Source organism: Oryzias melastigma, linkage group LG6, assembly GCF_002922805.2.
Source record: "Oryzias melastigma strain HK-1 linkage group LG6, ASM292280v2, whole genome shotgun sequence".
NCBI classification, from domain to species: Eukaryota; Metazoa; Chordata; class Actinopteri; order Beloniformes; family Adrianichthyidae; genus Oryzias; species Oryzias melastigma.
In genome coordinates, this window is record NC_050517.1 from 25,316,334 (window position 1) to 25,342,509 (window position 26,176).

The 26,176-nt window shown below is 38.3% G+C and overlaps 1 protein-coding gene across 1 annotated transcript in view; it reads right to left on the reverse strand.

Moving 5' to 3' along the window:
* The window catches only part of LOC112152666 (spondin-1), a 93,217-nt gene extending 73,361 nt beyond the window's left edge, over nt 1-19,856 (reverse strand). The window contains exons 1-2 of the mRNA XM_024282373.2: nt 19,155-19,856; nt 18,296-18,402 (exon numbers count right to left, since the gene is read on the reverse strand). Coding sequence (XP_024138141.1) covers nt 18,296-18,402; nt 19,155-19,380 — 333 coding nt within the window. The 5' untranslated portion in view covers nt 19,381-19,856. The remainder of the gene's footprint in view (nt 1-18,295; nt 18,403-19,154) is intronic.
* Nucleotides 19,857-26,176: the final 6,320 nt, after the last annotated feature.

Sequence of the window (26,176 nt, forward strand, 5' to 3'; positions counted from 1 at the left end):
TTAGAACTCTCAGACGAAGTTGGGCCTTGTTCTGGGGTGGGTGGGGGCTTTGGGCATTTGTTTGACGATCGAGGTCTTTATATTAATTTAATGATAAAACGGATCGCTATAGAGGCTCAGATTGAAGCTCACTCGGGCTCAGATTACATCCAGTCTGGTTCCGGTGAGGATGCTGGAGCAGTCTAGCGATAGATGACTCACATTGGTTACGGATGTTGCAGCCACAGGCTCTACTGCAAACCACGGGAGACTCCAAACTCACGTAAGTTCAAGTGATAACCATTTCTATGGGAAGTATTAGTTAATAAACCTTCATTCCGCCGTGATTTTGAATTATATTCACAAAACTTCTTTTTCTGTGACTTGTCTTCAAGAACAGAACTTGTGTTAATACTTTTGTCTTTTATAGGCTTTAATGTACATATTTGACTGCGTTACACGTATTGTGTGACAGGTAGGCGAGACCAGGGTTGGTTTACAACACGGTGAAAACAGTGAGTACAGCGGAAAATAGGTTTATTTGAAAAATGTACTAGACGCAGTTTAAGCTCACTTGCATGATTTCTGGTTTAGTTCGTTGATGGCCCCAACTTTTTTAAAAAAGTGCTCCGGCTCGGCTCCGGCATCGGGCAGAAATTTAAAGTCAACGAAACTAATATGGAACGCCAGAGAGGCGGGACTGGACTGGATGCAGCGACCTAAAAACTACAGCGTCCGCACCAGAACCGAACCGGCTGCAGTGCAAGCTGGGGTTAGACTCTCTGTGCTCCTATGCCCTCTTTCTCTCTGATGCTGAGGGTTTTTATTTTTTTTGTCCTGGTGGCTGGTATGGGGTTGCCTCTCTTTCTCCATAGCGGCTCCAAGCGACCCTGACTGCCTACACTGCCTGAAGCTGCCCACTGTGGTTTCTGTGTTGGGGGGGTCCAGGGTTCACTTCTTCCCTTCTACATCATTAAGATTAAGCCTCAAGCTACTTTTGTTGTCTATTTTGATGCTTTCTCTCTTTGTGTCCTTTGCTTTTTTTGCGCTCTGTTCCTTCCACTACTTTTCCTTCCCCACATTTTTCTCACTATTTTTCCTCCACTGCAGAACTCACCAACAACAACAACAAAAGACAACAATAAATAAAATAAAAAAACTAGCTTTTAATTTATCCTGGTGACATCTTGAAGTTGAATCATGACGACTGAACTCAGAAGAAAATTCACACATTTTACTTTTTTACTTTAAAAACTAACAGTTTGTACAGATATGCCTCCAGTTTGCTCAAAAAGGAAACAGAACTTTACAAGGCTCTCAGCGTGCTCACAACAATTTGGAAAAGAAAAAAAGTGTGTAATGATGTTTTGGAAACAGCAGGCATGCTGGGGAGCCAAACCTTAATTATTTTACTTCCTAACATCACAGTTTTAAAATGTTATTTTTGCTGCATTGACGGCCATTCTTCACATATTCAAGCGTAGTGTGAAACGTCAACACATAACCTGCTGTCTCCCCAATGGCAGAAATAACACTTTATAACTACATTTAGAGGTTCAGGTAACATTTATGTCAACAGCAGCTTCACTTGTGTTTGAAAATTATATTTCAGCAACTTGCAATAAAGTAGTAATCATTGTTCTTTTGTGTGTTTCTTATTTTACTTAAACCAATGAAAAAAAAAAAGCATCATCCATGAAAACAGTGCCTCCACACTTACACTAAAGTTTACTTTTTATGCTAAGATGATAAAGAAATAACTAAAGTGTGAGACAGGAAGAAAAAATAAAAAGTGGGTGGAGAAAAAAAAAATTTTTATGACACAATCTGTCTTGTTGTAAAGTGTCTGCATGCAGCTCACATTGAAGCTATAAAACTATCTTTTTGAAAACTTGAGCACAGCTGCATTTTAAATGTAAATTTACAAACCAAATGGCAAACTTTTGGAAAGCGAAGGAGTGAGGGGCAACAAGAGGATTGAAGAAGATTAGCAAAGGGGCGTTTTGGGGAGCCCGCCGTTTGTGGAGCTCAGTCTGTGCGTGCAGACGGTAAACACAGATGCTTCACGGCGCCTGCACAGGCAAACGCAGAGCTCTGTTCACACAAAGAGCAGGTGACAGGCCCACAAAACTCCACCAGAGACGCCCGACAATGAGGCTGATAGTGGAGGGTGGGCGATGTTCTCCTGCCGATGCGCAGCTGCAGAGTGAACAAACCTTCGGGACCTGCGTCCAGATACGAGGGAAGAAAATAATGTAAAAAAAGGCAGACAGAAAGACAGATTGAAATGTCACATCCACACTTGACGATGAGCTTATTTCAGACAGTAACCGAGTTTTCTTGTCTCGCTGAAGACCCCGGAGGCTCTGACATTTTGCCTTGAGCTTTCCATCAATCAAAGCTAAGCTATTACTGCACAACGCCTCTGAGATCTTAAGGCTATCTCCAGTATTGCATCATATTACATTCTGTGTCGAAGCCACCCAACCAAGCAGCCGAGTCCAAAGAGAAACTGTTGGAATAAAGCCCCATTTCCCAACAAATGGCTGCAATTCTGCGGCTTTTGGCATTTTATATAAATAAAACAACGCTGAAAAAGATGAAGTGCACGGTTTGATGGTGCCAAAAGCTCATTTTTTTCTCAAACTAGTCCCATTTATTTAGCTATAATGGTTTGTGGGAGCCTTTAAAAGGCTGTGATTTTGACAGAGCTGACAAATTTAATCGTTCTTGAGTCTTGTTTGTGTTTACAAAAACAAGAGACGTTTGCAGTGATCTTTTGAAGATAATTGTTTGATTTTTATCCTACTCTGGATATTTTTTACTCTGTTTTTGCTGCAGCTCTTAAAGCATTAGTAAGTTATATTTCACATTAAGCTAATGGAAATGATTTGTGAAAAAATAAGTCAACTGGACTTGGTTTATCTTAAGAAACCCTCTTATGCTACGATTACAAATACTACTGCCATCAAAATCTGAATCTGAATTCTCACCCCTACCCCTCCAGCTTCCCCCTACCCCTCCAACTCTGGGGATATTTGGAGAGGCAGGGGTGTCCGAAATAGCTTAAGGGACAAACCTCGCCGCGGAGGGATATGCAGAGCCCTCCGCCGTGAGAGGGATCCACGTCATCCTGTGCCATGGAGGAGAAACACATTTCTTCACGTAGTTGTGCTCTGATGCACAGAAGTTTAAATTTAAATTAACCAATGAAGTAATGTAGGTAGTGTAATGTTTTGTTTGAGCAAGACCTTTCTAAAGTGTTGTGTTTTCGAGTGCTAATGTAGCTGACCAGAACCTTTTAATGATGTCATCAGGTGGGAGTAATGTCCAAATTTGAAGACACTATTTTTCCATAACTCTCCATCTGGAGGAATAAATGTAGGAGTACGAAAAGCCGTAGAGGAAGAATTCGGATTTGGCCTCGGAGAAGTGGTAAAGCTTCCTAAATAAAATATAAATCTAGTATTTTTCTGCATTTTTACCCACTTAATTGAAGACATCAACCGGGTCAAAAGAGAATCTATGCAGACATAACTTCTGCTCTCATCTTTGGTGCAAATCAAATTAAAATTCACAAGTAATTGATTCATTATTATATGCTGCAGATGTTTGAATTTTAGAGCCACAACTGTTACGGACGTTTTTGGTTTTCTCTCTGTTTTGTGTTTTGTGCATTTTATTTCTGTCAGAGTTGAACTTCTGTTTTTTTATATACATTATATTTTAATACACAAGGTCTTCAAAAGGCATTTGAAGCAAAAATATCTAGAATGTTGTCCCATAGGGACAAACGCATGTCAAGACTCTACATCTAAACTTCATTGAATATTTTTGGCTGGATTGTAAATTGAAAAAAAAAATAAAAAAATAAAAAAATATATATATATATATATATATATTTAAGAAATTCGTCTTTGCAGATCTTTTTGATACCTGGATGGGTTTTGAAGCTGGAACATGCAGCTTTTTCTACACAGCAGAATTAGCGAAAGAAAGAAGAAGAAGCGAAAGAAGAGTGACTGACCAACTAAAGCGACTCCAAGAACATAAGGATTCATCCAAGAGGTCTAAAAGAAGCAGGATTGCGAAAAAAATGCCGGTTCGATGTGACCCAGATGTTTTACATGCACTGTTGATAGGGTCTCACGCACACGGGAAGTATCGCGAGATTTTATAACGTGACCTGTCGCTGAACTTTCAGGTTCAGTTTTGTTATAAATACGGGAGTTAATGGCGAAATCCTTGCAGCAGAACGTCCTTGCACAAATGGAGCTGTGGAGTTTACTCTCACGCTTTAACTGGTGAGTGACACAGTTTGTTTGTTTGTGTGAGTCAGCTGATGCCGGCGCCAGTTGATCTCAGCAAGTCTCGGTTTGTGACCATTTGTTTGTGACAACTCCACTTAGTTGATGATTCAACAAAAAGGGGGGAAAAGACAGCAAAAACTGACCTTTAACTTTAACAAAAACATTTGAAATATGTTCTAAACTTTTGGACAAATATTCTGTACAAAAGATGCATTTTCATAACATCAATTTAGAAAAAGAACATCGGACCTACAGTCAAACACGGTGCTGGTAGTGTGATAGTGTGGTAACATTTCACCAAAATTGAAGAAAGTAATATTTCTCTTTTCTTAGAAAAAAAAAATCAGTATAAATGATTTTGACCATCAGGGTTTGATGTATTCCTCAAGAGCACTTAAGTTCTGAAGGAGAAGATTGATGCAAACACAGCAGCAGTTACAGTTTTGAAGCACTGTTGACAATTTGAACATAAAGTTGACCGAGATGCTTTCTTTAAGACCTTAAACCTTAAATGAAACAGAGTGTGGGCAGACATTTTTTGCAATTATTAGCAATCAGACAAGTTTCTAAGATTTACAATTGTTCTTTACATTTACTTATATTAACGTATAATTAAGATAATTTATTTTATTTAGGAAGAATACATTTTTTCACAGCCTTGCATGTTTGAGAGATTCTTTGATTCTAAACCCACTTTGTTGATTGTAAAACTCAAGACAGCTGGAGTCCTTGGTGCTCCAGTAGTGTTGCAGAGTTCGGGGTGTCACACTGACGCAGGAGTTTTTCTGTGGGGGAGGCAAAGTAATCAGAAGAGGATGTATGCATTAGAGCAGAGGGTAATGTGCACAGTATCACCGGTGAAGTTAAACGAGGCCATGAATCAAAGCTGACATTTACAGTAAAGCTCTAAATTATCAGCCCGCTCATGAAATCGCTTAAAAGTCTTAACTTTTCCACTGAAATGATCAAAACCAAAATGTTTTTTAAGGAGCTCAATTTAACTAGTAAGATTCAACAAGTGGAAAAAAATATATTTATTAGCTTTGTTTTCTTTGTCTTATTAATTTCGGTCAGGTTGTTTATCTAAAACACTTTTCTTATAAATACTCCAGCAGGACTCACAAAAGGAAAATAGTTTTACTTAAAGCTGAGATCAATTTTGAATCTATCCATTTACAAATCTCCCCCACAACCCGTCAAACACCACAGTGTTCCACTCGTTGACTGTATATGAGAACTGGACTGAGTGACCCTTCCTCCCTCGCCTTCCAAGCAGGAAGTACCTACTGGTTCCAAAAAGCCAAAATCCCATAGACTTCTATTGACATATAAACATCTTTAACTCAGTTATTATATTTGTCACAATGAGCGTACTTGCTCTTATATCTTTTTTCCCTTAAATGTTCTTGCTAATCCTACCTTTTTCGTGTGTGTGCATATCATTTAAGTTGTAAATTGGCCAATCAGATGCCTCAATAAAAGTAGGTGGTCTCACATAAAATACTTATATCTGTTTCTACTTTTTCTGTAATTTCCCTAACTGGCAGTGTAAGATCCAAAATGCAGGAGACCAGGTTTAGTGGCAAAACTAAAACTTTTAATAAATGAACTTGACCAAAACAAAACCCATGGCAAACTCAAAAGGTGACATAGAATAACGTTATTGCTCAAATAAAAATGAATTAGTAAACGCCAGGAATTCGACTTGTGGCCTCAAAATTCTCTCCCGACGTGAATGACATTCCCTCTGCATTAATCCAGCCTCCTCGTCCACGGGATCCTCTATGAATGGACAAGCTAGTTTCAGTGTGGCGGAAATGTGCAGTCTCTAATGTAAATGTTCTCTAAAGTCCTATTTGAACAACCTTCACTTTAAAAAGGGGTGGAGACCTCAGGGAACTCTGAGTTTCCAGAAGGAAACCTGCTCCACACCAGGTTACGTTGCCATAGTGATTTACTCTGAGTTCAGCTTATCCCGCTTTGTGAAACAGGTTTGGTTTAACCCACTTTCACGGGTTTAAGTTACCTCCATTTCTGAAACCAGAAACTCAAAGTTTTCCTTAACTCAGAGTTCACAAACTCAGAGTTTCAACAAAACCTGCTTCTTGAAACGGGCCCCAGATATTTCTGCTCTGAACCAAAGCTTGTAAACAAAACCAAATGACTAAAGATCTCCTCATTGATTGGCCAGGAATTATGAGGGCAGAGCAAAGCAACAGGAGAAAGAATCAAAGAAGTCTGTCTCTTTGCAGTCCCTGTTGGGTTAGTTCACTTATTCAAACTTTAAATTTCGCAGACCAATTCTAAACATCTGCATCAACTTCAGGTACAACACTTTGGTACGGCGGAGGCATGCTGCAAGACGGTAACTGAGGAGGCAACGGCTATTAAGGTACTCTAAAAAGTTTTTATGATGTATAAATTGTTGGGAAAAAAAGTGTGAGATACAATGTGTATCATGTTAAAAGTTGTTTTTAATAATCCTGCATTCCTGCATTTGAATAAGTCGCTGTGGCTCATGGACGCTTTACCTTCCACGGCTCAGCGGTTGCTACGTTCCTACTCTGGTTATGTCCCATAATACCTGGCTACGGTGGCCGTTTTGGTCCAGTTGTTCCACTCCGAGCGTGGAGCCTATTCAGACACTTGGAGCGAACCAGAGCTCAATCTGATGGGAAAGAAACCAGGATCACCTTAAAAGATGGGTCAGAGAGCGGATCCTGGTCCTGCACCAGGGTCCACTTCAGAAACAAACTGTGGTTCACTTTAAGCAAACCAAACGTGTCGTTTGACCACAGTTTTGAACCAACACAGAAATCAGGTAAGCAACTTTTTACTAGCATATATGGTGTTTTTAACCCTTCGTATGCCAGAGTTGTGGAAGCATTTTTTATCAAAAAAGGTTCTTTATCCAGAACAAGATCAGGATGAGATTCAAGCTCAGACTTTGGTAACTAAGAGAACAATAATTACTTTAGGATTACTTTGTGCTGCATATCAGGTCACCATCGGTCCAAACTTCTCCTTCCACCCGCCTCTTTCCTTTGAGCCATTTGAGCTGCACTTGGATTTTGTGATTGCCTGTATTGCCTCAGAAGATCATGCCTTAGTTGTGGTACTTCCTCCCGATAGGGTTTGTTTATCGCCGCCAAACTCCAAGCCCCGAACAAAAGATCATATCTCATGTCTGCTCATCGCCTCCCTTATCCAAACAAGCTCCATTTGTCTCCCTGCGCAATAACACAGAGCTGGCCTAGATAAATATGACCCATGTCCCGCAGTAATGCAAGGAGGGCTGGGAAAAACACACACGTTAGCGAGGAGTCATGTGTGCGCACACATTTCCAAAGAGGAAGCTCGGTGGGGTCTTCTCGCGCGCGCACAGTTCGGACAAACCGAAGCTTTTGACCAGAAGAATTTCCCAATCGGGCTCCACGTCCAATCGGCAGTCAGATTTTCAAAAACTTAACTCTACATCAGTACTATTAAACAAAAGTCTTCCTATAAAAGGAAGCTGAGACTGATGGATTGAGGTCATTTAGATAAAACGCTCGACTCATTGTCATCTTTTATTTTGAACGGGAACACAAAGGATGGCATTTTTAGTAAATGGAGTCATTGGAAAAGACATTTCTTTGCCTAAATGAATCAGAGTAAATGTTTTATTGAGACAGCTCACTGTGGTTATTAGAGAATAATAGATACTACAAGTGCTCGCTGTGGCATTTCAGAATATTTCAGAATACATTCTTTCAACACTTGACAGGATTTTGAAATGAGTTTCCCCGAAGCTTGAATTAGATTCCTTTTGAGGGTAAAAGTGGAAATTACATCTGTCAATTAAAAAGCATCAAAAATCCTGTGGATTTACCGCGTTGTATTAAACAGATTGCAAAGCCAGATTGTCAGCTTTGATTGTGTTCAGGCTGAGCTCAGCCTGTTCCAGTTTCTGCTCACCGCTTCTCTCCACCCTCAGCTGGGACTCAGTCGGCCGGCTTTTCACAGAGAAGAATGCGGAGGTTTGAACTGTTAAATCCAAAAGCAAGCTCCCTGCGCCACAGCTCTCCCCGGCTGACCTCCACCGGCTTGCCACTCTCAGAAAAGAGTATAAACAGAACCAAGGTCCACACATCGAACTGTCCTCCAGCTTCAACACAATGAGTTTTCTGTTATTTTAATTCTGTTTTTGTGAAAACCTCATTATATGTTTCTATTCATCCGAAAAGCTCAAACAAGTCATGTTTCCAATACTTGAAAGACTATTTTTATATTCAGGAGCATAATTAAAATAACTTTTTTCATTTAATGTTCTGGGTTTTAAATTGGCACCTCATTTCCCTCCTTTTATGGATTTATTCATCAAAAGCTGTTTGTTGTGCATTTGTTACGACATTTTGAAAATGGCTGCAAGTTTGAACAACATTACACAGATTAGATCACAGGGTGACAAAAAGGAAACATACCTTTAAAACGACAACATACATCAGGCTCAACCAGATTCTCAAAATCAAGTCAAATCAAATATACTTTAGTGTCCCGTAGGAAATTTGTCTTGGATTCACAGTGCCAGTGGCTGCATAAATACATTTGCGCACACAACTCTGTACAAGTTCCAGTGTAACAGCAAACAATATACACTTAAGAATATCAGACATGTAGGATATTAAAAGTGCTGTGCCGGAGTTAGCACCTCTAGAAAGAAGTTTTTTGACTCGATGTCAAAAATTGTAAAATATCAAGTAAATTATCTAAAATTCACAAGGAAACTTCTGATGCATTTAGCGCTTTATAAAATGTTCTGTCTTAATTTGAGCAAACTTTAAAGGATTTCATTAAACAAGATCAAAACTGCACTTTACATCTGCAACTAATCCATCACGTTTTGAATAAATGAAAACGTTCATCCTAATTTCTTTCTAATATCGTGACAAAAATGTTCCAAAAACACATTTTTTATTGGAGAATTTTAACTCAACTGAGGTGCATAATTTCTTTGGATTTCAAAATGTTTTACATGATTTAAAGTGAAGAAAATGTGAGTCATGCCTAAACCTCAGAACAATTCAAACCCAGTTTCTGCACAAAAGAGAATAATCATTCTACTTCCAAATCAGTTGTTATATATCTTAATCTTTTTCTTCAAAAGTTGTAGTTTTACTTTCAAAACTTTGATTTAAAATGTAAATACTTTAATTTTGTTGCTTTTTTTAATTTATTTTAATAGAACAGTGAGTGCCTCTTCCGTTGATGGCTGCTTCAGGCCTCCAATCGTCCTCTCTGTCTGGTCACATTTGTTTAAAAATGACAAAGCAAGGCCGCGTTTTCTTGTTCCAGTCAGTCCGCCTTTTATATTCCAGTCAGTGGGTTTTTAGAGCATTCCACCCCAACCAGTAAAAAGAAATATTTCTGCATTTTTTAGGTCTAAATATGGCTGTGACTGTAAATATCTAAATGTCAGGCTGCTGGAAATATGCGTACTGTAAGTTTTCTCCCCTGGTTAAGTTTTAGATGAAAAAAAAAAAAGTATGACCTTACTTTTTACTAAATCTACTTGATGACCTTTCATTACTTTAATGTTCTTGTTTAATGTTGAAACATCTCGAGTTTTATTCAGTGTCAAAATAGGAGACTATGCTTGAATAAACATATAAACATGCTAGATTTTAGCCTTAATAAGCCATACTTTCAGATGATCAGAGAATACAGTTATAGAAACCCAAGATGCACCTGATTATGAAATCAAAATTCATTAATATATGAGAAGTAAATCAACTGCCATGATTCTGAATCCATCTGAGTTTGATTCACAAATTTAAAACTTTAATTCGATTTACAATTTCAATAACAATCTAAAATTATTCAAACAAATTTTGATTTATCTTTCAAACTGTCCTTTAACATGTTTTTGTTTGACTGAAACATGTTTTTTATGCAACTAGCAAGTTGGACGACAGTCCAGTTAATCAAATGTCAATTTAAACTCAAAAGCAACTAAAAAGCTGTTTTTGGTTATGGAAAAATATCATTATATTCATTCAGAAAAACAAATCAACTGATGGATTTAACAAAGAACGATTTTATTTATATATAATTTTTGCAACATAAAATATTCGGCACCGAAACAAAAAATATATATTACAAGAACCTACTGAGAAGTCATTCTGCAAAGGCCTTAAAAAAATAATGTCAATCTTCCAACAGCTTCACTTGTTTCGCACCAGGAAACAAAAACAGTCCCATTCCATTCTCCCTGGACCACAGAGGATACTGTCACTTTCATCACACATTTGGGACAATAAGGAAAAGAAAGTGGTGTGGATCAAACTAGCCAGTGTAAAAGCACTCTAAACTGGCAGATGATGTGGCATCAGTGCAGCTGATGAACCAGCCGTGCATTAGAAGACTAACCAGCTGCCAAAACGGACCACAGAAATTACAGTCATTCTAAACATTACAATTACAGAAATAATGATTTTTGGCTACAAAAGGATTTGTAAAAAAATGGTTAATTTCTCATCCATAAATGGAGAACATCTGCTAAAACAGGCCCCCAAGAAATAAATCAAATTTTCCTAAAATGTGTTTTTTTTCTAACCCTAGATTTAAGCGAAGAGTTATAGAAAAATAGTCTCTTCAAATTTGGACAATACTAACCCTTGATGATGTCATCAATAGTTGCTGGTCATCTTCATAAATGCATAGCTGCTAGCGTTCGGAAAACATATAACAGCAATGGTTTTATAACTTTAAAAAGTCATGCTAGAGCAAAATAGTCATTACTTTTATTCAAATGTAAACTTCTATTCTTCAGAGCACACTCACGTGAAGAAATGTTTCTCCTCTGAGGGAGGGAGAAGCCTTAGGGATAGGAGAAGAATTTGGAATCAGCCTACGATTAGTTTACTATTGAAAATCTTTCTTTAGAAGATTATTTTTCTAACAAAACAGAAGATAAGACAGTTTTCCTAAAAAAAAAGTTAAGTGTTTTTGACTTTCCTTTTTGCAATGTGCTGCTCTGTTATATGGACTGTAGTGTTTTACAAAGACGCACAAAAGATGTAAACACCTTAAAGTCTCACTGCAACTGTATTTTTGTCTATCATAGAGATGTTCCCAGAGGTATTTTAATTATAATTATGAAGTTTTTATCCAGAATCAAAAAGCCTGTGTTGTTTTTTAAGACATATTTTCTGCAGCAAAGCAGGAGCCAATCAGATACTTGCTTCTTAAGATTTGGATGGGACTGTTGGTGTGGAAGTAACCCTGCAATAATATCCCATCATGCCTCTGTTTACACTCTCCTACTAGCTTACAGACCCTCACAACCCCAAGCTAGCATAAGCGATGAAAAAATAAAAAAATAAAAAAAATAAAAAATATATTCTATATATTCTATATATGCCCTCCATCAAGAGAAAAATGCTACAAAAACTTGTAAAAAAACACCAAAAGCACAATTTTCATTGAAGTGGGTCTTTAAGTTTGTGCCTGTCAGAGTGTCTGTTTTAAAACTATTTGTCTGAAATGGTGTTGAATAAAAGTACAGAGCTGATGTCAATCTGTCCGGTTCCTTTTAACACAGTGAATTTGTGACGTCTCTGATCCGTAAGTCTCTTTTCTGACAGCAAACTTTGACCTGCTGTTTTCAGCTCCACGTTCTTGCATTTGAATGGTTAACCTTAATAATAGAGCCTATCATAGTCTTTTGTCTGTTTCTTACTGCATGCTAAATTATAGCCTGGTGATATATTTTTTATTGCATTTCCTCTATATTCAATACAGCTCTGTTTATTTATAAAGCTCCAATTTACAGCCGAGCTCGTCTCAAGGCGCTACACAAAAAGCAAGAAACATCAAACCAAGCAAAATTAATTATGATTGTTATAATCCCATTATTTCCAAATAATTCATGATTGTTCTATTCCAGTTTTATGTTTTATGGAAGGCGCTGCATATGGCCTCGTCACTGGATTGTGCTATAGAAAATAAACGGGCCTCTGCTTGGCCTCGCTGAATCAGTCAAAGGTAAAATGTGTATTTTTGCAGAAACATGGATGTTGGCTGAACTGGGCATTCAAACTGGAGTCTGATATTCCTGCTTGTCCTCTGTGAAACGAGCTAATGCTGAAATATATGAGCAGAACAATGTGCTTTATATTGAACAGCAGTTCAGCTCAGAGTTTGGTGACACACAGATGATGTAACAGCACTTCAGCTGCAGGGAAATGAACAGTAAATTCATAGTTTGTGCTCCATCAGCTGTCCTGCTAACAACTCCCTGTTTTAACTCTTCAGCTTGAAGTTATGATTCATTTTTTCACACTTCAGCTTGATCCTCAGCATCAGCTTTATCTTTTGCATGGATAAAACAAACCAAATTGTGTCTCTAAAGTCAATATAAACACTGTTCATTCCTCAAGGTTTCATTCCTGGGTACAAAAGTTGTTCTATTATGAGTAGAAATGTTTGAATTCGGACAGACTGAAGGTTTTTCTGGACTTAATGAGAGATTCATTCAAGAATGTTATATTTTTGTCTGTTTGGAACTGGGCATTAACTATATATGTCCCAACAAACTGGATTCAATGATATTGATGATTCTTATTATATTTTATTTTCTCTGTAATTGTGGTGTCTGTCCATAGATGATACACTGAACTTAGTTTAGGTGCAGAAAATGATTTTTGCATTCATGTGGTGTTGGAAAATTCATCATTTTTCCTGATGTTCATGTGTGTTTTCTGAGTCATTCCAAAACTATATAAACACAATATTTCTTTGATTTTTCTGAGCGACTTCACCCCTTTGGTGGAACTGACATTAAAATGAGAACAAAAGCCAACGTTTTTAAGTAAAAACTTCAAAATGTACTGTTTTAAAAATCAAATTTTCAGTCAAAATGAATGCTGTTCTTCTCTTACTTTACCAAAATGCTTTTAGTTTGACTCCAGTTGCAACATGTTTCAGAAAGATCTTATTTTGTCTCATCAGTTAATAGATTGTTTGACTTTTGGGACATATTACAAATATTTTTTTCAAACAGTACAGTTTGTGTTGTATTGTCTGTCTCATTAAGCTCTATTCATCTTTGTGCAGTCTCTTTCTGATAAATCTTGAACACTGACTTGCGTTCTTGTAGTCATTTTTGTCAGTTTGTAAATCTTGGGAAGGTGCTGCACTATTCCAAGTTTTCTATTTTTGTATGTATTGTCTCTCTCCATGGTTTTCTGGAGTTGAAAATCTGCAGAAATGTCATTGTAACCCTTTAAGACTGAGACATGTCACTGACTTTGTTGCAACTCTGTTCGTACAACCTCTTAAAACCTGTTGTCGCAAATACGCGACAAACCATTTCAGCTCAAAAATGACATTAATACAGAATCCGCTTAAAGGAAAAACACAAGTGAATATTTTTCCATAGCTGGGAATAAATTCAGGTTAAGAGGGTTAAAGTTATTTTAGATGTTTAAGTGATTCTTAGAGTAAACAGATCTGACAGAAATTAATCTTAAGTCTCAAAAGAAACTAAACTTTCCCAAACAAAGTGATCTATCATAACATTTTTTTAAATTATTTTTATATAATAATTCACCAACTTAAACATGTTTTTTTTCAGTCAAGTTATCATTATTACAATAAATTACCTATTAACCAGTCTCAACAATAATTTGTGATGTTGTGATCGCAACTATTAACACAAATTCAAGCAAACCCCTGCTAAATCTTTACGCACCCTGCAACTTTACATTTTCACCACAACTTTGACCAATCACCCGTGACAACGTCATGGGTGATTGACGACGTCATGGGTGATGACGTAGATTGCCACCAAGAAATCTTCCAGATGGTTTCTTTGCTTACTTAAAGGATGTCACATTTGCCCCACAGGAATCACAGCGAAGGACCGTGCCTCTCAGTCTCTCCACACTCTCCATGAAAATGGTGAAAAATTGTTTTGTTCTTCATGTCATTTTGTCATAGAACATAAAAGGAAGTCATCAATTGAAATGTTTCTAGCACAAAAACACCAGCAGAGAATGACAGAAAGACACAAATAGGCAAGACAAATAAATGTAACGCAGTCACAATTATCCAGGTCTGTTGTGCTGAGAAGAATGTACAAATGTACTGATTAATATAATTATTTGGTTATTATTACTGTTATAGATATATGCTAACAGGAACCTTGTTGTTAGAAAGCAGGAAAAGGCGGGGTTCCATTAGTATTCAGACTGAAAAAATGATTTGTTCCGGACTGTGTTCACATAATTTGGTCCGGAGTGAGTCCTAACTACACCCTTAAACTGCTTATGCTGTTTTTTTCAAGTTTGTCATTTTTCCCTGTATCATGCAATTTTTCTCCAAAGTAGGTTTAAATCAATAGACAAATATTTGGGTTATTGTGAGCAGGAGCAACCACATGCTCACTTTGGGTTTCACAGTTTTATTCATGTTAAATAAAAGCACAACATGGGTAATGTTGACTAGGATTGTTAGGATATTTGTTAAGCTTGTTAGCAGTATATTAAGATTGCCCTTGTAGACAGTTTAGATGATAATTAAGCTTAATTAATAAACCGTATTTGGTGTTTTGTGCTAAGAAATGTCTTCTAAACATGCTATAAACACATTATTAATCTTTGTTAACGTGTTAATAAAGCTTGTTAAGGAATCTTACTATAAAAAAACATCAATATTTAGTGATATGTCCTAATAAAGAGATGGAATAGTTTATTTAATAATTAATATGTTTGAGGTGCTTTTTGGAAAAACATTAAAAAAAAAAAAAACTTTGCAACTTTTCGCAAAAGCTGCCGCAAAATCAGCCATTTTATGCCACAACAATCATTAATAATAACTGCCACAAAATCCTTATATCAAAAAGGGACAAATACTTTTCCATAAAACCATTATTGTGCTTCTGCTCTACTTTATTCATTAAAATGCAGTTTATAATTGTACTTTTTGGGTGAGCTGTGAGAGATGAGTTGAAAAATGTTCTCTGAAGAGCACAATGACAAGCATTAAGGTCAAAGCAAACATCTGTGTCATCATGTCAGATGCTTCAAGCCTGAGCAGTTTATGGATGCATAGATGGAAGGACGGCTGCTTCTTTCCCTCCATAATTATCCCTTCAGGACCCGAGGCGCCCTCTGACCATGGGAACTGCAGTCTGCAGATGATGAATGAGCCCTTAAAGGGTTAAGAAAAACCAAAGAACCCACAGTGTTTAACTGAGCTGCAGAAATGTGCGCAGTGATGGATTTTCCAAACATGACTAACAGTGTTTCTAATAAAGAGTGATCTAATGCCGGCCATTATGTGCGCGCGTAGGAAAACAAGCAAAAGTGAATGATGATTAAAAGCCTGAAATCCGGCAGCAAACTCTGCTCAAACTGCTGCACGCAAGACAGCAGCTTCTCGCTCGGTTTGCAAGACGTCTGTTTGGACTCAGCATGTGGAAACACAGATGTGTGTTCCTGTTTACACTGAGTGGAAGGTAATTGAGAAAGTCTGGCTCTCTCCTCAGGAGTTCTCGGCTGCTCAGTGGGAGATGTGTTACTACTGAAACAAACATTTCACATTTCTCCCTTCAACTCTGTTTATCTCTTTGTTCTCATGCATTACTTTTAATTTATTTTTCCACAGAAGAAAATGTTTGCGATACTCATCCCACGTCGGCTTTCTTTGCTCTGTACGAGACGCACAAAGATGCCAGCATGGGTTCCTGTTTTACACAAGAGGGGGCAAAATAAATCATAACAAGCTGTTGAATTATAGCAGTCCAGAAAACGTGGGTACTTAACTGTTTGGTATTGCATTTTGGGTAAAACAGTGTGGTACTTTGTTTACAAAAATGTTCAGTGGAAGGACGATTGACTGTACATGAGAACTGGACCAAGTGAGAGTGACATCACCATTTGAAAATGGTTGACTTCCTGCTCCAACAAAACTGGGGCCTTTTTATTTATTTATTTATTTTTTTTTTTTTCCTAAAGCCGTCACTGACTTCCTGATACGGTCGCCATCATTTCGAAACTCATCAACGGTGACTGGTCCGAGTTGGTCTAAGTCACGTTTTTAGAGAAAGTACTGTCGCCAGTCATGATTGAGCTTGTCCAAAATCCACACCCCTTCCACTGAAAGCGACTTGGGAGAAGCTGTCAATCACACGTTCAAGGAGGGGCCAGCGAGAAGGACCTGGTCGCAGGTTTGCAGGAGCCCAAACACAACGTAAGCGAAATATCACAACTGTATCCGGAAGAGGAAATTGCATATCTTTACTAGAAGATTCATAACTATAACCTAATTTTCTAGGGTAAGAGAGTGAACTTTTTCCGAGCTTCGTTTGAGGGGGTCCAGTTAAAAATTCTCTAGCACCATCCTGGGTCCATGTTGTTTTCTGCAGCCAGGTACTCTTGGGGCCAGCCAGCACCACATGCTTTTACTGAGGCATCTACAGTAATTGGTCTGTTTACAAGTTAATAAAACTTGCAATAAAGAAAAAAAAAACATAAAAAAAATAAGATTAGGAAGATGTTAACAAAAAGGTATCAGGGCAAGAATGGTTATTCTAACAAATAAAATGACTGAGAAATAACTTTCTATTTCCCAATAGAAGTCTATGGGACTTTGTCTTCATGGGACCAGGAGGTACTTCCTATTTGAAACACAACAGGGGGGGAGTTGAGATGTCCAGTCAATATATACACTCAATGATCTGGGTCATTGTTTCTATGGCAACCCTTTTGCCAATCTGGAGTGAGCTTGTTGGAAGGCCACACCCCTTTATCACTTGAAAACGAGTTTGGGAGAATCTTTCAAACGTTTCAAACATTCAAAATTATACCACATATTTTTCTTTTGAGGCATTTGATTGGCCGGTTCATGACTCAAATAACTTGCACTAGAAAAAAAGTGTAATAAAAAATGTGGGACTAGCAAGAAAATGTTAACAGAAGTAGTAGAGCAAGAATTGTTATTAAAATATAATGACTGAGAAATAACTTTCCATTTCCCAATAGAAGTCTATGGGACTTTGTCTTCATAGGACCAGGAGGTACTTCCTATTTGAAACACAACAGGGGGGGAGTTGAGATGTCCAGTCAATATATACACTCAATGATCTGGGTCATTGTTTCTATGGCAACCCTTTTGCCAATCTGGAGTGAGCTTGTTGGAAGGCTACTCCCCTTTATCACTTGAAAACGAGTTTGAAACGTTTAAAAGATTCTCCCAAACATTCAAAATTATACCACATATTTTTCTTTAGGCATTTGATTGGCCGGTTCATGACTCAAATAACTTGCACTAGAAAAAAAGTGTAATAAAAAATGTGGGACTAGCAAGAAAATGCTAACAAAAGTAGTAGAACAAGAATTGTTATTCTAGAAAAATATAATGACTGAGTAATAACTGTTTTCTCAGTTATTTCTTAACAGAATTCTATAGGATTTTGGCTACTTGAAGCTATGGCCACTTCCTGCTTGGAACGTGAGGTAGGAGGGGCCACTCTATCCAGTTCTCATATACAGTCAACGAGTGGAACTCTGTGGTGTTTGTTCATAGAAACGGAAAGGTTGTGGGGGAAATTTGTAAAGTTTCATCTGCAGTCAATGACAGGGATCCAAGGATTTAAGTTAAGGACTGTTGTTTTGTATATATAATTATTTGTGTCTGTTTGTTGAGATGCAAATGTGATCATGTATGCAGATGACATTGAGCAGAATGTTCTGTGCCACAATAATGGCTGTAAATGGTTTAAAAAGATGTCAAACTTTTTCAAAAATGCTAAACACCTCTTCTGTAAAATACCACAAAAACAGGATTTTGCAAACTGAATAAGACGTGAATCCTGGGAAGAGTGTAAACATCCGCAAATAAAAAGCAGCCAGGAGGACTGTGTGCATTTAAGGATGTAAATAAACTAATATTTGTGCATTTTCCCAGCATGCACAAACACATTCCGTCTGCAGAGGTTCCCTGGCACACCTGTTCTTGTTTACCTGGAACTGTCCGATGTAGTCGTCAGGCGCGGTGCCCTCCCTGCCCTCTTTCAGCGCGATGAGAGTGAAGCCTCTGAAATACGCGGGGCTGGTTGCCAGGAGGAGAACTGTGAAGCAGGTTGAGAGTGCATCAGCTCCACAGAGCATTACACAGGCTTTACGTTTACACATCGGGGTCACTGAAGAGGATGGAGGTGAGGCAAACATGGAGATGCGCTTTTTGTGAGGAAGAGGGGAGGCTGCAGAAGGAACCTTTGCATCTTACTCTAGAGTTTTGATTAAAAAAGTAAGAAATAAAAACCGTTTGCGTGTCTCCAACAGGGTTTTGTGCAGCAACAGCAATAAATCCCAAACCCTCAGCTCATTCCTCTGAGCTGCTTTGTTTTGAATGTCCTCTACACCATTTATCTGGAAATGTTTTGCAGGCACTGACAAGAAAGATGTCCACACCAGAAACTTTATCTTGTTTATGAGGTCTGCTGAATTTCAAACTAAACCATCTGCCATATATAATTTAGATGTTGTCCTTTAAAAAGTAAAAAATATGGATCATCCGTTTTTATATTTTCCCACAGGAGTGTTCTTTTACATAAATAAACTCCAAATCAAAGGAAATGTTAGAGTTGGAGATCAAACTATCCTCAGCTGGTGGAAACTTTTTTTGGGTCAGTCTAATGAGCAGCCAAGTTGCATCCAAAGTGTCCACTATTATGCACGTAACACACATAAAAGGTCACATCGCAACATTTAAGAGTCTAATCAAAGACTTCTGCAGAAGATTCAGCAAAACATTAGAGAAAAGCATTACAGGAGAGGTAATATGTTATTGTTTGTGAACTCAGATTTGAGCAAACTGCACCTTTGTAGGTGGTGCCAGGCTTGTAGTTCTCCTGGTCTCCCTCCACCTTGAGTCTGAACTCATGGTGCCCTTCCTTCCGGGTCCCCTGGATCTGCGCCCGCAGGATCCGCCCGCAGAAGCCGTCCGACCTGCCTCCTCCGGAGGGATCCTCCACGAAAGCGAGTGCGCAGCAGCACGCACAACTCAGGACCAAACAGAACTGCAAAAAAACCCGGTCCAAATCCATTCCCAGTTCGGAACTGCTGCCGCAGAGGAGCGCGCCGCGGCCGTTACGCAGAAATAAAGTCCAGTTACAGGAGAGAGAAAGAAAAAAAGGTGTTCTGTCTTTCTGTGGGGAACTCCAACTGAACTACAGGCGGCGTCAAGGATGCAGAGACCGAGGCGAGTCCATCCCGGCGTGGAGGGAGCGCGTCTGGTGCGCGCAGCGGTGAGGAGCTGCTAAAAAAATATATATAAAAAAAGAGAGGGGAGAGGAGCGGGGAGCTTCTGCTGCTCTCAGATCAGCGAGTTAAGCTGGAGGCTGAGGGATGGGGAGGGGGTGCGAACGATTATCTCCCTGACCCGAGGCAAGGGAAAGTTCAAGCGGGAGATACTTCTTCTTTCTTCCTCTCCGCTGCTTCACGTACAGATCACGCTGCCTCGCGCGCAAAAAGGGGCGCATCTCCAGCTTTGCGCACGGTGTGTGTCAAATTTGGAGACGCCATGCAGTCAGAGACTCATCCCATGGCATGAAAACATTCAGGAAAAAATGAAAACAGAACTTGCTCTGTTAGAGTGTTTTTTCTGATTCACGTCAAACTTTTTAAAGAAAAAATATATTTCTATATAAAAAATAACGATGTATTTCCTTATGAAATGTATTTTTATCTAATGGATAATTTGCCATTTCCTTCCTATGTTGTTGTTTTTTACTTTTTTGTTAGCGTCCTGATGTGCGCACACTTTTTCAGGAGCGCGTTTTGTCCAGCAGGTGTCGCTGAAGATTCTCAAAATCTTTTGAGCGTCTTCTTTTCTTTCTTCTGAACTTAAATGTTTTAATTGTATTTCTTTCTGCTCCATGAGATGTTTGTAATCCTCTTTTATTCTGTCTCACGCGAGGGAGCTGCTTCGGGTAAACCTTTGTGTCCATCTGCAGAACACATGTTTCCTTCTTTGCACGCATGTGTGAAAACTGGACAGTTCTCAGAGCTGCAGGAGATTAAACTCAACTGCATCGGCCTGGACTCTTCAGAGTGATGGATCCCATCTGGAGTGACTTTCAGTTTTATAAAGCGTGGGCCGGACAGCGTTCTGGACTCCTGAAGACGTCCAACCCAATGACCTTTAAGAATAAGAGACATTCCTGCATCCAAAATGCATCTCATTGGAGCAAAATGCTTTAGTTTGGCCATCTGGTTATGTCGTTCCCTCCGTGCCAAACTCTCTTTAAATCGAATGAAGTAAATAGAGAGGAAGTGTGAGAATGTTGCTAAACACTGCAGACTCGCTGATGAGAAGTGCATTTGTCATTAATGAACCTGGCTGATTAAATCAGCTCGTCAGGATGAGGTTGAAGCAGGAAACATGGTCCACAAGGGAGTACCAAAAATGAATATCTCAATTATCTTAGTGTGTGCAGGTAATTTACTCTGATGGACTAAAACAAATCTGAAAAAAAGGTCTATATTTTGCTTGTGCACGCAGTAAAAAAAATTTAACATTACTGCTTTCTGTTCAGCTAAAAGCTATAGTGTCCTTTGGGTTCTGCTCTCAATCGCATAAGAGAGAATAGAACTATACTTTCCATCAAACTCGTTTTGACAGGTGACCCGCCCCCAACCCCGCCCCTCACGGTGACGTAACAATTTTATATCAATGTTATTTAAATTACGACATCATCTCGAGGGGCAGGGTTGGGAGCAGGTCACCTGTCAAAACAATTTTGCTGGATGATGTAGGGTCAAAGGTCACCGGTCAAAATTAATTTGATGGAAAGCATATTCCCTATTCTCGTTAGCATGGAATAAAAGTCAGGCTAATGTTCCTAAGAGGCTAAGAGGATGATGTTTCTCTCAGTTTGTTTTCAGTATTCATTATTTTCAGAATTTTTTTTTTCTTGACAGATTTAAAAACTGAGAATTTGATGACCAATTATTGACTTTAGAGGATCAACTGTGTAGCCATGCTTAGATTTTGAACTTCATAGGATATTTTCATGGAACTTGTTTTAAGTTTTTCCCTGATGCTTTAGAAAGAATGAAAAAAACAGCATAAAATATTCAAAAGTAGCTCTTTTTAAAAACAGATTTCAGATTGTTCTGAACACTTGTCACATCTGAATGATTTATAGTAGAAAACAAATAAGAGTTTTACTCAATGATAAGCCAAGTTTGAAATATATTTAACCCTTTAACCGCCTGCTCCACCAAACGACAGCGCACATTTAGGAAACATTTTTTTTTAAAAAGGATTGTGTATTACTCTCTCAAGGCAATAAACAGCAGAAAAACTTTATTGATTTTGTCTTGGTTAGATTGTTACAACTTTTGTTAGAACGTTTTTCTTCATAAATCTGGAAAACCATCTTGAAAATTTCAATTGGAACAGGACACCCCATCGTGGCAGCAAAAAGAAATTACACATGCCTTCTTCAAGGCATGACGCCTCCCAATATTGTGTTATATGGCTAATATTACAGACTGTTGTACTGTTTTATGTTTTTTTTTTTTTTTAGTAACAAGTTATAAGAACCTTTATTTAATCTTCACAGATCATGCCCTTGCCGTTAAATGAACAGAATGACTAAAGTTCTCCCTCATGACATCAACTTTTGCATCTTTACAATTTGAGAGTGACTTAAATAACATTCCAAGTTTAGTTTTCCTTTTTTCTTTTTTCTTTTTCTTTTTTATTTTTTTAGATAAATCCCATCTCTGAATTGTAAAATAAATGCAGTAAATGTTTGATTCTGATTAGCCTTTTTTTTCTCCAACCTTTATTTTACCAGGAAATCCCATTGAGATTATTTCTTTTTTTCAAGGAAGACGGGCCAAAAGGCATCATCAGAAATATTTAATCCACAAATGTAAAACTTTTAATCGACATTGACACCAGCCTCAGAAATATTAGTTCAAGCGGCCACTTATACAATCAAAAGTCTATGTAGATGCGTATTTCAGGCTTCTGCATTCAACACTCTTGCATTCATGCGTCTCAATGCAAGTTTTTTGGGGTTCTATGTACAAAACCCACTGCCATTGAAAGTAGTTTGGAATTTTGACCAATCAGGGACTCGGATTTGATAGTCCCTTTTAATTTACAGAAGTGCCAAACGTTTGAAAATTGATCAGAGGCGATCAGTGAATGATTGATTATCACGTGAGATTTGCACCACTTTGAAATTTTGCACCAAACCTCTTCCAACTATAGATGGATGCAATAGAAAACAGTAGAAAAAGAAGAAGAAGCCCCTCCCTGCTTGTCCAGTGTGAACACTATGGGCTACATGCATGTTCTAGAACCCACTTTTAGCGCGTTTTCGAATATGCACCACATGCCCGCTGTGTCTTTATCTTAACAGACACATCCCCATTAATAATGAGTAACATTGGACTACTTCCACTCATTTTGAAAACTTCATAATCAAATTAAGGGACTATTGTTTTTGTATTACTTACAACTTACAGTGTTTAAAGTTACATTTCTTTTTAAATTTGGAAGACAAATGCAACCAAAGCCTTTTGTCTTTAAATGTATTTTGAAATCTATGAAACTCAGATATAAACTCTAAAGTGACAACATTTTAAATAAAAAAAAAATCTACAGATAAACTCTATAAGCTAAGGAAGAAAGATAGATGACACCCGGGGGGGTTAAAGTGTTTATATGATCTCAGGCAGGAGGGGAGCTCAGGATGAAGCAGCTTGAAGAGCTCCTGCCGATCAGGGAAGGCTGGCTTCAGTCGCATGTCTGCCTTTCGTGAAGAGTAAGTGGAGTGAAGCTCTCTTAATCTTCTTCTCTTAGTGACAGAAACAGATGGGTTAAGCACGGGTATAAACTTCAAGTGTTATTCAGAGTTTGATGGTTTGTGTTATCTTTGCAAATCTCTCTTCACTCCTGCTTTTTTCCTTCACCCATTAAACAATAATAATGATGGTATTTAGTTTTTATCAATTATAGTAGTTAATTTAGGCATCTAGTTTGAGCTGGCATTGTACAAGCAAGTGATTATAAATAAAGAAGTATGACATTTCCCTGCAGTTTGACTTTATTTCAGGTCAGTTTAGAGTGCTGCTGTTAACTTGGTGACCTTGTTGTTGGGTTTGAAGCCTTTTCAAGTTTCCCAGCAGCTTATTGTATTCAGGAAAGCAACGAACAACAAAAATCGAACTTTTTCTGAAAATTACTTTTTTCTGAAATCACTGGAGAATTCGTTTTGACAAAACGTATAAAGCACATTGCATCTACAATACCTGCTGCTTATCACCAAGCAGCAGCGCTTACTTTTTTCCCTAAAATAAATCACTGAATTACAGTCTCTTGCACTTTCAAACATGCTTGTGTTGTTTGACTCACTTTTTTTTCTTTCCCCACAGGATCCTTGGCATTTACTAAACTAAACCTAATTATGCAAATTTGATTAGGACGTCATTTAGCCACTTCTAACTGTGTGGTTATTTCACTTCCAAAGGAATTTCTGGTAAGATTTTTGTCCTTCAAAGTCTGGAGATCACAGGTACAGCAGTAATGACAATGCTCAGACCTCCCACTCCACTGAAGCCTCCTCTCTGTCTATCTGGAGGACATCAAGGCATTCTCTTGCCCAGGAGTATTTGTCCAGGTAGTTTTCTTATCAGAGGCACCTTAAAGACTCACTCCAAAGTAAACTGTGTTTTTGGTGTTTTCACTTTTTTCTAATGATGTAGGACTTATATAAAGAAAATTAAACTTAAAGGGGCCATACCATGAAAAAAGTGGATCATACTGTTCATTCCTCACTATAAAGAACCCCAAAGCGGTATTTTGATCCGTTCACGCATTTCTGAGAAATCCTCTGAAAACTGGTCTCAGTACCACCTCTTCCATACCCACGAAAACGAGCGGGTCCTCACGTGCTGACATCACAGAGTGAGAACATCCGAAACACGCCAGAGCTAGCTCTAAGAAGACGTCGTGTAACTCAAAGTGACAGGTGGAGCTTCAGGAATCTGGTCAATTTACTTCCTGGTAGGAAAAAACTCACAAAAATAACAAATACTTCATAAATAATTTTGGTTTTTTTTGTTCAAAAGGTAATATATGATCATATGGACATAGTTTACTCTGAGAGACTTAAGAAAATCATGGTGTGGCCCCTTTAAAATTATATTTCTGAGTATTTCTTTATTCAAATTGTGGTGAATCAGGAGGAGACGAAAAAATGTGGTTGGAAAAAGTTTATAGCAGTGACGTAGGAGCTACAGTCTGGGACCCACCAGCTCCTTTGCTCCACTCCATTCTGATGCATCCACTAGTAGACGAGTAGAGCCATGTAATGATAGTCTTTTTTTTTTTGTCTAAGCTGGCATCATGGTTAAAACTGTACAGCTGAATAGCTCAGATATCGCTCGCCATTTTCGTTGGACCGGTTATGCTTAGTTGGGGTTTTGAGAGGCTATAAGTTAGCGAGACAGAGTGTTATCAAAGGGATGATGGGTATTGAGGACAGGCTTACTCTGCGCCAACAGTCCCACTCACAACTCAGAGGCAAATTTCTGATGAACTTCCACTGCTCTTTTCTTGACATGTAGAAGTCAAGGAACTTCTCCAAGTTTCTTCTAAATGTCTGGTTGGGCTTTAGTAATTTTTTTTTCCTTATTGACAAATGTTTTAGTCATGAATGATGCTGCTCTGCGTTTAGGCAACATTCAGGAAAGGTTACATCAACAGTCTTCTATCTCTGCTATCCGTCTTTTTGATTGATCATTTCTGTCATAAAAAATGTCCTCCTATAAACTGCAAGTGTCCTCCACAAACTCAGGGGTTAATAGGAGATGCAACCCTGTTTGAAGATTTGCAGGCTTCATTCAATTACGGCAGGAGATTAGACTGTGAGCAGCATGCTGAGCAGTGTAATACAGTGGTTACTATTGGATTTGATGCTGTTTTATGAGTTTCTTTTAGTCTTAATGCATATTCTCCATCGTATTCCCTCAATAGCTAAGGGATAGAAGGTGCAGAGCCATAAATAAAATGTGTATGACAAATGTATGTCTCTGATAAAATCCTGTGAATCCATAACTGAAGGTTGTGGATTTGATGGAATTGAGTGGGAACTTGAAGCAGGAGTACATTAGAATTTCTTTATAAAACTGGATAAAATGTAATATGTACCATCTTGGTTGGAATCCTGAGCACAAACCTGCTGCAAGTCATTATATATTTCATAGAGAAACAGGCCACCAGGGATCCTCATCCTCTTTTTCTCAACAAGATTCCATCACTTCCTGCTTCAGGAATAGTGTAAATTAGGAAAGATCTTTTGAAACTGAACACAACTAATTTATATCAATAATTGAGAGTATGCAACATCCTTTGGCACTAAGGTATTTGGAAGTAAGGTGATGAGGATGCAGCTCTGTCATGGCAAAATTCATTCATTGTTGAAATCATATTTATGAAGGTGTTTTGGGGGAGTTTTCTGTAAAAAGGAACAAGCAAACCTGCCGGCTTGCAGAATCTTCCAAGCATCATTTATCACCAATTTCCTGGTGCATCATTAGATCTCTGAAGATCTCCTTCTGTTCAAGACACCACAAAAGACTGCTGAAGGCTGTGGCTCATGTTTCATCAAAAGCTCCTCTTAAAGATCACAGTTTCTTTGTTTGAAGCAATCGGCATACTGTATGACGGCAACACCTGCATGTCATAAGTGTGTGTAACTTGCATAATCCTTGCAAATACTTCAGGATACTATTACCTCACAAACGAAAATGGTGCCCCTTGAGGTAACCGCATGAGCCTCAAGCAGGGCCGTCCGTGGACAAAGGCAACACAGGCGGTCA